General features: G+C 44.4%; 1 protein-coding gene across 2 annotated transcripts in view; it reads left to right on the top strand.

Moving 5' to 3' along the window:
* The window catches only part of MFN2 (mitofusin 2), a 32,344-nt gene extending 17,271 nt beyond the window's left edge, over nt 1-15,073 (top strand). The window contains exons 15-19 of one of the 2 annotated variants that reach the window (XM_074218421.1): nt 2,165-2,385; nt 2,788-2,943; nt 8,756-8,952; nt 9,562-9,696; nt 10,883-15,073. In XM_074218421.1, the coding sequence (XP_074074522.1) occupies nt 2,165-2,385; nt 2,788-2,943; nt 8,756-8,952; nt 9,562-9,696; nt 10,883-10,952 (779 nt within the window). In that variant the 3' untranslated portion in view covers nt 10,953-15,073. The remainder of the gene's footprint in view (nt 1-2,164; nt 2,386-2,787; nt 2,944-8,755; nt 8,953-9,561; nt 9,697-10,882) is intronic. The other variant, XM_074218420.1, reaches the window with a different exon arrangement.
* Nucleotides 15,074-15,794: the final 721 nt, after the last annotated feature.

The following is a 15,794-nucleotide window of genomic DNA, read 5'->3' as shown; positions in this document are numbered from 1 at the left end:
TGCTGCCTTCCTCATGGCACAAATAGAAAGCCTGGGGCTGACACCTTCTTTTAACCCCTTGGGACTCCTGCAGAATAGTCTGCTTCAATTAACAGACTCATCTCCTATGAAAAGGCATCCTATAATAACAGAAGGATTGCTCAACTTGAAATCAGACAAGCTTGAGTTTATATCATCACCATGGAAACACAGAGTTGTGTCAACATGGGCGAGTCGCTTCTCCTCTGTCCCACCAGGGTGGTGTTTACACTGCCCCCTGCCAGCCTGGGTGCATGATGATCTCTGTACTTAGTCATCTGGTCCACAGACAGACAGAGTCCCTCAGTGTGCTCAGCACATCTACCCTGCAGGGAGGGTTTGGAGGAGGGCAGATACATGGGCTCTTAGGGATAGACTCTATCTCTGCAAGTGGACAGACATCATCTACTCTAATATGAGAGGGTGGAACAGATAGAACAATGGCCAAGGTATCCAGACGTAGGTCTCTCTTCACTTTAGGCTTTACAAAACACTCTGTGTTATCCTACTTGACCATCACAACAAAACTGGAAAATCTGCTACTGAGAGACAGTGATTTTTGCCCAGATAACCCACCTCATCTCTGAGGCAGGATTTGAACTCAGGACTTCCTGGTTCTAAGTCCAACATTATATCCACTGAACCCCCTAATTGCCTCATATTAATGAAAGCTTAAGTGAACTTAACTAACATCAGAGGGTCTTGAATAAGATTCTAATGCAGAATCTACTGTTGAATCATGTCTGCCTTTGGATTAGTTCAGATGGCCATTTGGCTCCTGGCACCAACAGAATTTCAATTTTTTTTTAATTTAATAATTTTTTAAAAATTGTTATGGTGGTTGCCATTTGCTTACCATAACATCTACTAGGTGGGAAACAAGGTGATGTGTTGTACCCAAAGAGCAAGACGGAGACCAGGATTTTATAAACTTGGAGATCTTTATTCCCGGGGACTGTCTGGGGATAAAAAAAAAAATACCCAAGACAGGGGATAGGGTTTTTATAGTGTTTTGAGGGAGGGGGTACTGAGAGGAAGCAGGATACAGAGAAGCAAAGACAGCAGTTAGATATATTATCTTGATGTATACATATGTAAACATAGGGTTCCATATAGATAGGGGTGAGAAGGGGTCAGGATCTTTGTGTAATGATTGAACATAATTTTCTGAGATGGAGGGAGTCGAATTTACCATCTTATGGTTCCAGCCACATCTGGGGAAGGGGAGGCAGTCCTGGAATTTAACAGATACAGTAAGATAATTAGGCTAACAAGGGTACTTTGTAAATCTTTAGACAATTTTATGGTATATCCATGACCCCTTGGGTCCTATCAGACTATTTTCAGACCCAAAGGCACCCAGCCAAAGTTATATTTCTAAGGAATTTCTCAGGGCCCAGAAGGATGTCAGGGACCCTTTCTATACAGGAATTTCATAAGCATTGATATTGTACTTCATTCCCCACTTTTTTCAAAATAACTCAAACCCTTGATTTATCTTCATAACTTGGATAAGCATGAACTGCAAGCATCTTTACAAAGGATCCAGGTGTCATCATTACATCTCAATCCACCTATCTCTTTAAGTTGTACAGGCCAGCTAATTCAGAGATAAGACTCTCCTTAGTCTCCCTCCTTTTCTTTCAATGGAGAACATCTGCACCTGCCTCTCCTTTTCATAAGGAGAAGGGCATATCAAGGGGAGGTTACAAAAACAGATCCCTTGACTATACAATGTAAACATTGATGAGAAATGGTAGAGATGAACTGGTCCAGTGTCTCTCCTCTCTTCTCTTCTGGAGACCTCCGATGTCCTTCCACATCTTCTGAATCTGTTCCAAAAAGTCCTCTCCAGCTCAGGTGACTAGTTGAAACTAGCTGTGTGACCTTGAGCAAGGCACTTAACCTTGATTACCTCACACCCAGGGCCATTTCCAGTCGCTGGACCCAGATGACTAGATGAAAGAGTGAGGCTGGTGACTTTGCCCAACACCCCCTCACTCAAATCCAATTCACCTATCATGACATCACCTCCCTAATGTCATGGTGGTCTTTAAGAACGGAGGACAAACATCATCATAGCATCAATTTCAGAGGTTGATGATTTTGTGTATTCTGACTCCTTCCTGTTTCTGATTTGTTCCAGATGGCTTGAGACCTCTCCTTCCAGTAGCCCTTCGGGGTCAGATCGACATGTTAGTCCCACGACAATGCTTCTCACTTAGTTATGACCTGAACTGTGATAAGCTCTGTGCTGACTTTCAGGAAGACATTGAGTTTCACTTTTCTCTCGGGTGGACTATGCTTGTAAATAGATTTCTGGGACCAAAGAACAGCCGCCGGGCCTTGATGGGCTATAACGACCAGGTAAGAAACCTTCCCAGACATAGGTTCCTCACTTAGGAAAGGGACTGTGAGGACACCATGTGGCTTAGAGAACTTCTGAGGTAGAGACTCTCAGTGGACATGAAGTCCAACTCAGCCCTGGACAGTCAGAAGAATCCTCTCTATAGCTTGTCCACCCAGTGGTGCTGAGGAGGAGCCCTCCTCACTTTGAAACACTCTGGCACTGCCCTGGTTGCTTCCACAGGACTGCTTCCCACTCTCTCCTCAGTTATCTGACTCCATTTGAAATGAAGCCGATGCTCTCTTGCTTTATCTTCATTTGTGGTTGAACTTGTACTCATTTGCCCCATTGTGGAGTTGGGTGGAATTTCACTGAGGTATGGACACCATCACTTTACCCTTTTTTCCTTTCTCTCTCTCTAGGTTCAACGTCCCCTACCTTTAACTCCAGCAAACCCTAGCATGCCTCCCTTGCCTCAGAGCTCTCTCTCCCAGGAAGAGCTGATGGTTTCAATGGTCACAGGCCTGGCTTCCCTGACCTCCAGAACCTCCATGGGAATTCTCGTTGTTGGAGGAGTGGTGAGTTAGGGGAGTGTGTGGGGTGGAGGGGAGCAGAAAACAGGGCTCTTGGGCCACTACTATTGTCTGATCACCCAACCAACCATAAGTTCTTTTGATAACATTTTATTCATTTATTTTTCCAATTACGTGCAAAGATAGTTTTCAATGATCATTTCTTTGCAAGATTTTGAGTTTCACATCTTTCTTCCTCCATCCTTTCTCTCCTCCCCTCACTGTACCCCAGAACAATCTAATATAGGTTATACATGTATAACTATGTTAAACATATATCCACATTAATAATGTGAAAGAAAAATCCAATCAAAAAGGGGGAAAAACAGGAAAAAAATAATACATAAACAACTTTTAAAAATTGAAAATAGTAAGTTTTGCTCTGCATTCGAACTCCATCGTTCCTTTTCTGGCTCTGGCTGGTGTTTTTCATCACTAGTCCTTCAGAATTCAGACCCTAAGTTTTGGCCAATTACAGAGGAGGGCTCCAGGGGGCCTTGTTAAGTTCCCTAATGGCCCTGTGTGGTAGAATTCTCTGGTCACGATCCCTGCCAGAAATTAGTGCCTCAGAGAGGAGTAGAGCTGCTGGGGTCCAACTTCTCTGACAGACAAACAGGAAGCCATACATCAGTCACAGTTGGGGAGAGAGGATGCCCTCCTCTCCCCCTCAGACCCAATCTTTCCCCACCTGTGACTACAGCAGATCATTGGGTGAAGGCAAGACTGGCAGGAGGAGCTTACCCTCACCACCCCGACTCTGGCTGCCAGATCCTGGCCAGGCCCCACCTTGAGCTCCAGCTCATCTTTCCATCCCCACAGAATTTTCCATACAACAACTCCTTTCTTCTTTAGGACTTTGGGCTTTTCTTCATCACCACCCTGGATCTTTGCTCTTGCTACATTTTCCTCCCAGTCCAGTTCATCCCTCCCACCAAACCAGGCCTATGTGACCCTCTCTTAGGATCTCCCACAACTATGCCTTGGGTCAGGTTACAATGTAGACCCTTTCCTCAGTTACACTGTAGACTTTTCAAAAAAAGTTTATTGATTCCTTTTGTTTTTTACATTGCTTGACTTACTCCTAATATTCTTCCCATCTCCTGCCAAGGAGCCATCCCATATATAACAATATTTTTTAAAAGAAAGTGAGAGCCACGAGAAAAAAAACTCAGCAAAATAGATCATTACATCAAAAAAAAAAAAACTGAAAAGAGAAGCAGTGTTCTGTTTCTGCAAAGAGGCAGGAGTGGAGAGTAGAGAGATGTCCTTTCCCTCTTCTTTGGGCCATGGTGGTTATGCAGTGTTTGGTGAGAGTGGTTCTAGAGGCTGGTGTTTGTACTATATAGACTATTTCTTTGCTTCTGCTTACTGCCCTCCATCTCCATCTGTATCAGTCTATCCAGGCTTCTCTCTGCATTGTCCACATCCTTAAGAGTACTGCCACCTTCCAACACGTTCATGGTCTCAGTTTGGTTATCTGTGTCCCAGAAGATGGCTGCTGCTCTTTTTTAGACCTTTGCTACCATGCAGGATACTGCTATAAAAATCTTATATATTTGGGAATCGTGTTCTTGTCTATGGTTTTCCTGGTGTGTGTGTGCCCTGAGAGTGGAACCTGTGTCCAGGGGTATGAGATGTTTTAGTCATTGTATTTGTGTAATTCCACATTGTTTTCCAGAATGGCTGATCCCTTTTACAGCTCTACCCATAGTACACCAGTGTGTCTGTCTTTCCACAACCCTTTAGTGTCAACTGTATCCATCTTTGGACATTTTTGCCATCTTGTTGAGTCTGAGGTTAAAACCTCAGGGTTCTTTTCTTTTGCATACAATAGCCTCTTTAAAAAAGACTGTTATGTATTTTTAACATTCTTCTTAATTGGTTGTTATGCTTTCAGCCTCTTCCTGCTCAAATCCCCCCCCCCCATGTTGCTACCAAAAGAACTTTTTTTATCATTTGGGTCTGACCAAAGTGTCTTCATTGGTTCCTTATTGCTACTAGGATAAAATAAATGCAAACTCTTCTGTTTAGTATTTAAAACCCTTCATGTTTCTGGTGCTGGCTGAGCCTTCTGACTTCTTCAGGTACTTGGCTTAGTCCAGCTCTTCTGAGAAATTGGCAGTCATCTCCTTCCTCCAGGCCTTTGCCTATGTACCTGGAAAGTGCTCCCTCCTCCCTTTCCCTCTTAGTAGCACCCTTTGCTTCCTTCATAACCCATCTTGTTGCTTCTTACACAAGACCTTTCCCTGATATCCCTAGCTCAGTGTTTTCTCCTTTCCCTCAGATTATCTCCTACTAAATTTAATCCCTTGAAGGCAGAGATTGGTTTTTTTCCACTTTCTAACTTTAGATCATTCCCTTTCACATAATGGGTGTCTGGGGAGGTCATGTTAGTCTCCTCTTTTAGATATGGACAGCACAAGGTGGGTCAGAGAGGGACTTGGAGCCTCTTTCTTTCATTCCAAACCCATGGTTCTTGGGATCATACCAGGTCTTCTCCATGCTCCCAGGGAAAAGGACTTACCAGGTGCCTTCCCATGCCGGTTCTAGTGTCTGGCCCAGCAAATAAAGCCAAGACATAGCTCCATCCCTACCCTCCATGAGCTGGCATTCTAAGGACACAGACTAATCTCAGGGACTCAGTAAAGCAGGACCCTTTCCACGTGGTAAATGATCCACCATGTGTCGGATGAATGAACTTGGACCCTGGGCAGATTCTTCTACTTCTCTCCATCTCAGCCCTTCATCTGTAGAACAAGGCCTGGGACAGGAGGGCCTCCAAAGTCCCTGCAGCCCCAGGTCGTTGATAAGACTCTGACTGCTATTGAGGAACCTCTGTAATAGAACAACCCATCAGCCAGGCCACATGCGCAGAGCTGTTTGTTGTAATTGTATCATCTAAGGATTTCACCCAGAGACATTGTTATGCCTTTATTTTTGTGGTTCCTAGCAGAACCACATTCTTGGCTGATGGATCAAATCCTGATCTGGTGCCCTACAGAAACCTGAAGTTGTGTGAGGCATTGTTGCCATGTCCAATAATCCCCTTTAATCTGAAAGTGTCAGAGGGCTGGGGGTTGGGATGGGGGTTGGGAACTTTGGGCTTCATCCTGGTGTGAGTTAGTGTCTTTGAGTTCCTTGTTGCCCTCTCAGCCCCCTCTTCTGTCCACCATGTTAACCTCTCTGGATGTGCAAGGCCAAGTGAGGTGCCGGTGAAGAACGGAAGTGTTCTACTCACAGGAAGTCTTCCGCCTTGTGCCCCTTCCCTTCCGTTCCCTTCTCCAGACAAATCAGAGAGGTCTGGCTTTCTGCAGGATGCTGGGCTTGGCATTGGGAAGAGCTATGGGGCCTCATCTTCTGGGACCAGGCAGCCATCTCCAGGCCAAGAAGGCTTGACCAACCTCAGAGGTCCTTGCTGGCGAGGCCTCTCTGGTCCCATAGAGCCTTGACTCTAATACCAATGCCTAACAATACCACCCTATTGGCTCCACCACGGACACCGTGCTCAACACTTTATAGCAGCCCTTGGCAGAGAGCCACTGTAACCATCCTCTCACTGCACTTGAGGAAAGGGAGGCAAACACTTGTCTGAGGTAGGATTTGAATGTGGGCTTTTTGACCCCCAGGCCCGATTGCTCTCTAGACAGCTGGAAAGAAGCAGAGGCTGCCTTGATAGCAAAGATTCAGCCAAGTCTGGTCACCCGGTTTTCCAACCCACAGGTTGTCGGCAGTATCCTAATGGCCGTGTAGCCTTGGGGGCCTGACATGCTGCCAAGCGTTCAGTGGAGAAGCAGACACTGAATGGTGTCAAGACCTCAATGGGTGCCTAGGGAGGGCATGCTAGTCTCCTCTTATAGAAGAGGGCAGCACAAGGTGAGTCAGAGAGGGACTTGGAGCCCCAACCCAGAGTTAGGGAGGGAGAAAACTATAAGGGGGGGGCGTTCCAAGAAAATTCAAGTAAATGTTAATTAAGTAGATGTTCCTATAGGGCTCCATGTTGGGGGGTGCTGATGGCATGGGTGAGGACTGGGGGGTTGAGAAGTGCACAGGTGATTGGGCAGAATTAAAAGCTTGTGCAATGGCAGAAGAAAGCTCTTCCACCCTGGCCAGTTAGGTTCCAGGGGACTAGGGAGGTCTGGGCCTCAAGGGGCACAAGTCCATCCCCTGGAAAGCATGTGGACCAGCTCAGACCCCGGTGAAAGGGAGGCTCAGTCAAGGGCCTGTAGAAGGCGCCAGGTTCTTCAAAATTTCCAGCCTGCCCTTTCTCCTTTCCCTCTCTGCCATGCTTTTGTATAGGACTCATTCATTCATTCTCTATTCAGAGCACTAAGCAATTGAGAAATCATCACAGTACAATAGGAGAATCATCTTGAAAAGAGGTTGCCTGAACTCTTGGTATGTTTCTGTGGAGCCTATTGAATTGTGGTCAGGCCCAGAATGAGGAACCTCACTCCGAGACCTCACTCATGTCACATGACCTTTTGTTAACTCAGTTTCTTCATCTCTAAAATGTCGGGGTCGGGCCAGGGAACCACCAAGGGCCCTTCCATCGTTTAAGATCCTATAATCTTTGGGACTGACACCTTATTGGAGAGTGAGAATACCTGCCCTTCCTGCATCCTTAGGATTGTTGTGAAGCTGTGCTGACATAACAGTGTGTACCAACCCTTTGGAAATGATCAGGACTCAATGGCAGGTTACTGAATGTGCAGTAGAACTGCTTCCTGCATTGTTTTGATGAATATGGCCTTTGGGGAAGGCCTCCTGGAGAGTAGAGCCACAAATGGTCGTGCAGCCTGGCTCTTCCACAAAGCAGGGGCCTGAGGGGCAGCATGAGAGCTTGATGAATCGTGCATTTTTGGTATAGTTTGCTTTTCTTTTTTTCCCAGTGGATGGAGTTGGGGAGAGAAAAATTAAATCTTCAAAACTGATGCCTGACCATTATCTCATTCTTCTCAGCCTACCAAATCCCATCAGACTTTTTCTGTTGTGGTAGAGTATCTTAATTTAATCAATGAAGAAACTGACTCCAACAAGTGACTTGTACAAGCTCACCCAGACAGTAAAATGGCAAAGTCAGGCCTGAACTTGGATTCTTAGACAACAAATTCAGTACTTCTCTTAAAAAATTATTGATATGGGGCGGCTAGGTGGCGCAGTAGATAAAGCACCAGGCCTAGAGTCAGGAGTACCTGGGTTCAAATCTGGTCTCAGACGCTTAATAATTACCTAGCTGTGTGGCCTTGGGCAAGCCACTTAACCCCATTTGCCTTGCAAAAACCTAAAAAAAAAAAATTATTGATAGCTTTTGTTATATATCTCCTAGATTTCTTCTAATATTCCTCCCCTCCCCAATTTATCCAATATAATAATGAATTGCTTAAAGAGGAAGAGGAAACAAAATGAACCAAAGCTAAGAGGACATTAACAGGTCTAAGGAGAGATTCAGGGGGGGACTGAGCTGCCATCCCCTCCCTCAGCTTTCTGAGGGTCACTTTGGATGGTATCAGGGTGATTCTCTGTATTCACATTCTGGTGGTGGTTGTGTATTTTCTATTCCCAATTCCTTATCAGTTCACACCGATATATCTGCTTCCTCACTCGTGTGTCTTTTTACAGCCCACTCCTCTTGGCCTGTCTTAACCTCTATTCAGTGACATCTACTATGTTTCCAGGTCTTTGTCACCCCAGAAGGTGCCATTCAGCAGTTTTTCAGCTGCCTCCACATCATAGCTGCATACCATCCATTGTTGACATTCCCTAAAAAGACCATGCCCAGCCTCTGGTTCTGGCTTCTGACTGTGATCTGCCTTTCTAGGTCTGGAAGGCAGTGGGCTGGAGGCTAATCGCCCTTTCTCTTGGACTCTATGGGCTCCTCTATGTCTATGAGCGTGTGACCTGGACCACCAGAGCCAAGGAGAGGGCCTTCAAGCGCCAGTTTGTGGAGTATGCCAGTGAGAAGCTGCAGCTCATCATTAGCTACACTGGCTCCAATTGCAGCCACCAAGTCCAACAGTGAGTGGTTCTTGCTTCCTGTTTAATCTTGAGGCCAGTCCAGGGTTCCTGGGTCATTCAGAGTCCTTGCACCAGACCTTTGTCTAAGCACCCCTGACCCTGGTGACTGAGGTAACAGTGGCATGTTCCCTCCTCTGTACTGCCTTCTGACAAAAGGGGGCAGAGCCTGCAAGAGGACTGCCCAAGGACACTACCACACAAAGGCACAAGCTGAGGGGAAGGGGGATGGTCTTGGTAGTTTCTTCCCTGGACTTTTCACTGATGTTTGAGTACCATGACTCTGGTCAGTTCAGTCAATGGCTGAGGTTTCTCTAAACCTGAGCACAGTCAGGAAAAGCTGTCTCTCAGAGATCTCCAGCTTTGAAGAATTGGGCATAAAAATTTACTAATGACTTTCCCCAAGATAGGAAAACTAAATGGGCATGACTCTTTTAAGATTAGATCCAACTTCAGCATTGGCATGTGTTGGGTGCTGCCTGCACTGGAGTTTGAGCTTGAAGGTGCTTGGGTCATCTGGTGTCCAAGGCGTGGACTGGATCTTTGCCCTTTGGTACTCACCATCACTTAGCTCAAACTTGTGCTTCCTAACAACCCAACCTCTCCCTCCAGGGAACTTTCTGGAACCTTTGCCCAGCTGTGTCAACAAGTGGATGTGACTCGGGAGACTTTGGAGCAGGAGATCACTGCCCTGAATAAAAAAATCGAAGTTCTTGATTCTTTGCAAGGCAAAGCCAAACTCCTCAGGTAAGCAGGCTGCTGGTGGGCACAGGGAAGCTGGCAGGCAGGATTGACTCTTCCAGAGCAGACTCACCAGGCACCTTCATGGCAAACTGTGGGAGAAAGCCTTGTGCCAAACCAGAGTACTTCCTAGTGTGGGTGAAGGAACAGGGATGTGGGGCCATGTGTCCAGGAGGCCCAGGTTCTCATTTTAGTTCTGGCTAAATTAGCAATGTCACCTGGCAAGCCCCCCACCACTCTGTACCTTTGTTTCTTCATTTGTACAGTAGAATAATACCCAGCCAGTTTCTTGCAAGGTGGTTATGAGGATCCAATAAGAGATATTTAAATGTTATTTGGGGGAGGGGGGAGGAATAAGAATAGTACATTTGAAAATTTGGTATTTTCAGCATTAGTTTCCATATCTGTAAAATGGACCTAGTTACACCAAATTCTCAGCATTGTTGTGAGGAGCAAATAAGATGACCTACATACTGTATATAATTACAGAGGACCTTAGAAAAAACTCAGCACAAATATTGGGAACTTGAGGCCCATGGAAGGCTAAGGACTTGTCTGATGTGATCATGTAGATGATAAGTTGGACTACTGGGACTCTAGCTGTGGCTTTCTGACTCCCACGCTCAGCCCTCTTTCCTCCTCTACCCCATTGCCTCCAGGACCATCACATTACCCTTTCTGGAGTTTGATCAGACACTTTCCATTTCTTTGGCCAAAGTGCCTTCCCTTCCCCTTAGTAAGTAGCGGTCAAGATGAAGTGTCCATCGACACCAGAGTTGACAAATGACAAGGGACCCCCAAGGACCAGATGCCCCTTGTCTCTTGAGCTGTGGTCACCAGGCCTACAGACCCAGAGATCTGCTGTCTCCACTCCTTGTGGTGACCTTCATGAGCTCTGTGTTCTAGCTCCATGGGCAGCTGAAGGGACCTGCCATGAGTGGGTGCCCATGCCCAAATTCCCCCTACTTCTACCTTTCATGCACAGGTCTCCCCTGCCGCTTCAGATACCCGTAGAACTCTGGTCTGATGCTCCCCTTTTCCTTCCCTCCCCGCCTGGCATTGCCAGTCATTCACAATTCCTTGAGAGTAAGAATCATTGTACATCTTTTGTCTTGGCAGCTCCCTCATGTGTATAGTGGGTACTTCGTGTAGGGTCAGACTGAATCCATTTGATGATTGTTTCTCTTTTCAGAAATAAGGCAGGGTGGCTGGACAGTGAACTCAACATGTTCACCCATCAGTACTTGCAGCCAAGCAGATAGTGTGGAAAGCTGGGAGCTCCAGGAAGCGTGAAGAGTGGATGTTGGGGCCCAGACGGAGGAAGTGGAACAACCGGAGGGGCCTCAGGCCAAGACATGGAAGCCAATTCCCGTGGCTAGTGGCCATGTAAATGATAGCACCCCAGTTTCTGATATGGCGTTGAACCTTAAAACGCTAGTTATTTATTACCCTTCCTTTGCCTGCTGTTGAGATTAGGTGGTTTTCAGAAAGAATGTCTGTCTCCATATGCTTAAGGAAAAATTTTTCTTGTAAAGATAACTGCAGATGGTACTGAGGTTTCTTTAAATTTTGTTACTTCTAAACTTTTATCAAGTTCTAATTGATTCAGTCTTTTGTTTATTTGGTAAATGACTTGTTACAATGATTCTTTTGATCTCAGAGTTGGCCAAAGTCCATATTAAAGTATTGGAGAAACTTAGTGCTCAAGCAGAGACACCCCCCCCCCCTTCTTTCCTCACTCCCCTCCCTCCCAAGGGACCTCCCAGTGGTCACATTAGCCTGTATAGACCCATAGTCCTCCGCTCTTCCTCAGCTGAAATACAACAGTAGAGAACAGCCACTCTTGGGGTGTTTGTGTTTGCCCCTCAAATACAAATGCTCATTTGAAATAACTCCAAATAAGTTGAGCATCAGAGCCAGGTCTAGCCCAGGACTAAGTCTTACCTGAGTTAAATTGGCTTGATCAGTTTTAACCCTCTTTCCTTTTTGCCATGCTTCCATCATTCTTGCAGACAACACTTTGTTAGGAGTGTTTGACACATGAACTATCTGGGCCAGGGAGGCTTAGCCAACTGAGCTCTTTGGGAATTGAATTGCTGCAGGTGAAAATTTAGGTGATGGAGATCTCTTAGAACAGGCAGCAGTACATTAGTAAATGAGAAATGAAGGGCCTGTGTGTAGTATTCACTTTCAAAATGACTGCAAATTTCTGCCATTCTCTTTCCCAGTTCATTACTGGATCAAGTCCTTGGTTTCTATGCAGTTTATCTGTGTGAGATCTCACTTTATGAAAGATAAGTAGGTTTAAAAAGGAAGGAAGCTACTGAAAGAAGATAAAGCAGAAATGACTTAGGAATCAAGAGGAGACACAGGCATAGGCATAGTTTATGGTGCCTTCTTGCAGGACATCCTTGAGCCCAGTGGAAGACCAACTTGAATGATTGTGGCCAAGCTAGTCTTCATTTGTGCTAGCTCTCTCCCCCACTCAGTTTTTTTTTTGGGGGGGGGTTAGGTTTTTGCAGGTTAAATGGGGTTAAGTGGCTTGCCCAAGGCTCCCCCACTCAGTTTAACTTTGCCATCCTTTGCATCTTCCCCCTGAAAAGCAAAATCACCGGTTTCAAACAGCCTGCTTGCCTGCCTGTCTATCCAAAAGAACCTGTTCCACGTTATTGTAGTTGTTGCTGGCTCAGCATTCAGTGCCAGTAACTACTTGAAGTCATTTGACAGAGAATTGGAAAAACCCAAACCTCCCCGTCCAACTTCCACTGTCTATCCCCCACCATCCTTCCCCATAAGATTCCATCTGAGACATGTCTTGGACACATGAGACTTTCCTGTTTCCTGTCTCAAGTTTTGGGATGACTTCTCATGGGAAGTGGACAAGGCCCTGCCTTCAGAATATTGGCATCTTTTCTGGTCCCAGGCAGAGCCTGGAAAAAAGCAGCATCCATCCTGCAGAATCTTGAGATCCTGGAGAAATGGGGTTGCTACTTTGCTGGTGACTGACTGTTCATGGGGAGATGGGATAGTCCAAAGGAAATGGCTTCCCCAGGGAGGAGGGATACCCCTCCCCCACTTCTCTGGAGAAGTGGCATCCTCACTCCAGCTGACCATTAAGTGGAACTTCTCCCTCCTTGCTTTAGCATCTTGCTGCCATTTCACTGTCCTGGGCTTGATTGTTTATGTGTCTTCTGCAAAGTATGTACTAGTCTCCATTCACAACCCAGTAAGTAGGAATATGGGAAAGTGATTTGAGTGCAGACTGACCCCTCCATAGCTTAGGTCCCATTACTGAGTCAGAGCTATGGCCATGGTAGGGTGAAGGGAATTCCATGGAGATAATACTGTTGGGCAGGGACTTGGATGATATCCATGTACCTACCTGCCCCCAGATCCCAGTGGCACAGAAATAGAAGGGTATGAGCAGGTCTTTGCTGAGATAGGAACATGGTGAGATGATATTTTTAATGTTTTGTCAGGATGGATCAGTGGAAGCCTCAAAGGTTGATTTTAAAATCACTGTAATAAAGCACAGTTGCCAATGAATTTTGTCATATTTGTGGGGGTTTTAAATCTAAATTTTAAAAAGAAACCATCTCAATGTCTTGAATGTAACTCTGGGAAGCAAATGGGAATTTTGAGGTTCTTATACAATAAATAGGTAAAATTTAATTTGTGGCAATGAGGAAAGACCCTTTTCTAAAAAAAAATGGACAAAATGCACTTTATTTTAATGCTGCTAACCATTTTTGTGTTAAGTTGTTGGGTTACTGAGACATAAGCTTGACAATGAGCTCTCTCTGTTGTATTTAAGGTGATAAGATTTTCCTGAATTAGCTCTATATTATTGCTGAGAATATTGGAGACAAATAAAAAGCTGTTGGGAAATGCTTTGGGTTTGCATTTCATCTATTTAACATTGTGAAACCTTGATAAGCACTCTGAGTAGAAAGATAACTCAGTACACAGATTATCCCTTTATGTATTGGGGGCTTGAGAATTCTGGGTTGGGCATTGGGGTGTCCCAAGGGATCAAAAACATCCAACCTGAAGTAACCAACAAATCTAAATTTTTTCTATAACCTGAAACCATGGAATTTCTTAAAGGTAGATTAATTCAAATTTGATCTAACCCTTTTGAAGACTGTGATTTGATTTCAAAACAAATGTCCTCAGGAACAGCTCACCAGCTGCCTTGGGCTTTGACGGGTCCAGGCACAGGGTATGCAGTCTACACATTTCCCCAATTTAGACCTATCTGTAAGTCTCCTGTCACTACAGCCTAAGCAGAATGGGGGCTGGATTCCCAACATAGGCTGGCCAGAAAGGAGGCCTTAAATGTCACTACCCCAGTATTTTATAGATGAAGAAAATGAGGCCCAGCTTAGCTAAGGGGACAATCCTGAAGTTACCAAGGTTATAAAAGTAAGTGGCAGAGCCAGGGTTAGAGAACCCAAAACATCCTCACTTCAGATCTAGCTTTAAGATCTTTGCCAGTTTGGGTCCCAAATTTTCCTCTGCTAAATGAGAGAGTTGGTGGGTGATCTCTGATGCCCCTTCAGCTCTTTAAGTTCTGCTCTACCCTATGTAGTCATATACTCATTAGATTTTTATAGTCAGTAAGGCCTGGCTCTCCAGACCATTTGTACCATAATGAATCCTTGACTGTGTACTGCCTGATCATTTCCAAATGATTGGAACAAAGCCAACTGGGCCTAATCAGAAGGATTATCAAGCTCCTACTAATTTTTTCCCCATGATAGGGAAGGAGCTGTGGAAATTTCTGGGTAGAAACTCTCTCAAGGTTATTTTTGCTTCTTGTTAATTTTTCATAAACCATACTTTATTCTTGAAAAATTCCTTGTAAGTTTTAAAATACATGACAAATGAGAAATGGACAAGTTACTTAACCTCTGAGTGTCAGATGCCTCATCTATAAAATGGGGATAATAATACCCATAGAGTGACTAAACTGACTCTCAAGGTTATTTTCGCTTCTTGATAATTTTTCATAAACCATACTTTATTCTTGAAAAATTCCTTTTAAGCTTTAAAATACATGACAAATGAGAAATGGACAAGTTATTTAACCTCTGAGTGTCAGATGCCTCATCTATAAAATGGGGATAATAATACCCATAGAATGACTTAACTCATTCATGTGAAAGGGAGGAACAGGTTTAGAGGGGGTTAAGTCTGACCCCTTCGATTTACAGAGGAGGAGGCTGAGCTCAGAGAGTGGCTGATTTGTCTGAGGGTCCAAGGATGGTAAGTGTCAGGTCCCAAATGAGTACAGTGCTCTCTCCATCATTCCATCTAGCTGCTTCTATCTTATGTACATAAAGCATTTTGTAACCCTAAATTGCTGAATAAATATGATTTTATTATGCTATGTAGTCGTGTCCAGGAATTCTTAACTTATGCCCATGAATTCTTACAGATAGTTCCTTGGAATACATTTTTTGCAATGAGACTAATTGGAAAAAACATGACTCACTTTTAAGCATTTGAGGAAAGAGATAAGGAAGGAGTGGAATTTATATGAGCAGATTTAAATTCCCATTAAAGAAAACTTCCTGACCAGAACTGTCTCAAAGCTAACTAATAAACCCCAAATGCATATTGAAGCATATTTTTAAAAAAAATTTATTTTTGTGTCATCTTGTGCAACATGGCTAATATGGAAATGTTATACAAGATTTCACATGTATAATTGATATCAAGTTACCTTCTCAAGAAGTGGAACACAAAATTTTTTAATGTTAAAAATTGTTTTCCATATCATCCAGAAATATTTAACAAAATAAAATAATTTTTAAAAGATAGTAGGTTCATCTCACACCTCTCAGACTGGTCAATATGACCAGAAAGAACAATGATCAATGTTGGAAGGGATGCAGGAAATCTGGGACACTAATACATTGTTGGTGGAGCTGTGAACTCATCCAACCTTTCTGGAGAGCAATTTGGAATTATGCCCAAAGGCCAACAAAAATGTGCATACCCTTTGACCCAGCAATACCACCACTACTGGGTCTGTATCCTGAAGAGATGATGAAAAAGGACAAAAACATCACTTGTACAAAAATGTTCATAGCAGCCTT

Source organism: Macrotis lagotis, chromosome 1, assembly GCF_037893015.1.
Source record: "Macrotis lagotis isolate mMagLag1 chromosome 1, bilby.v1.9.chrom.fasta, whole genome shotgun sequence".
NCBI lineage: Eukaryota > Metazoa > Chordata > Mammalia > Peramelemorphia > Peramelidae > Macrotis > Macrotis lagotis.
The sequence above is the reverse complement of the archived record's forward strand: the minus strand, read 5'-3'. Positions and strand labels throughout refer to the sequence as shown.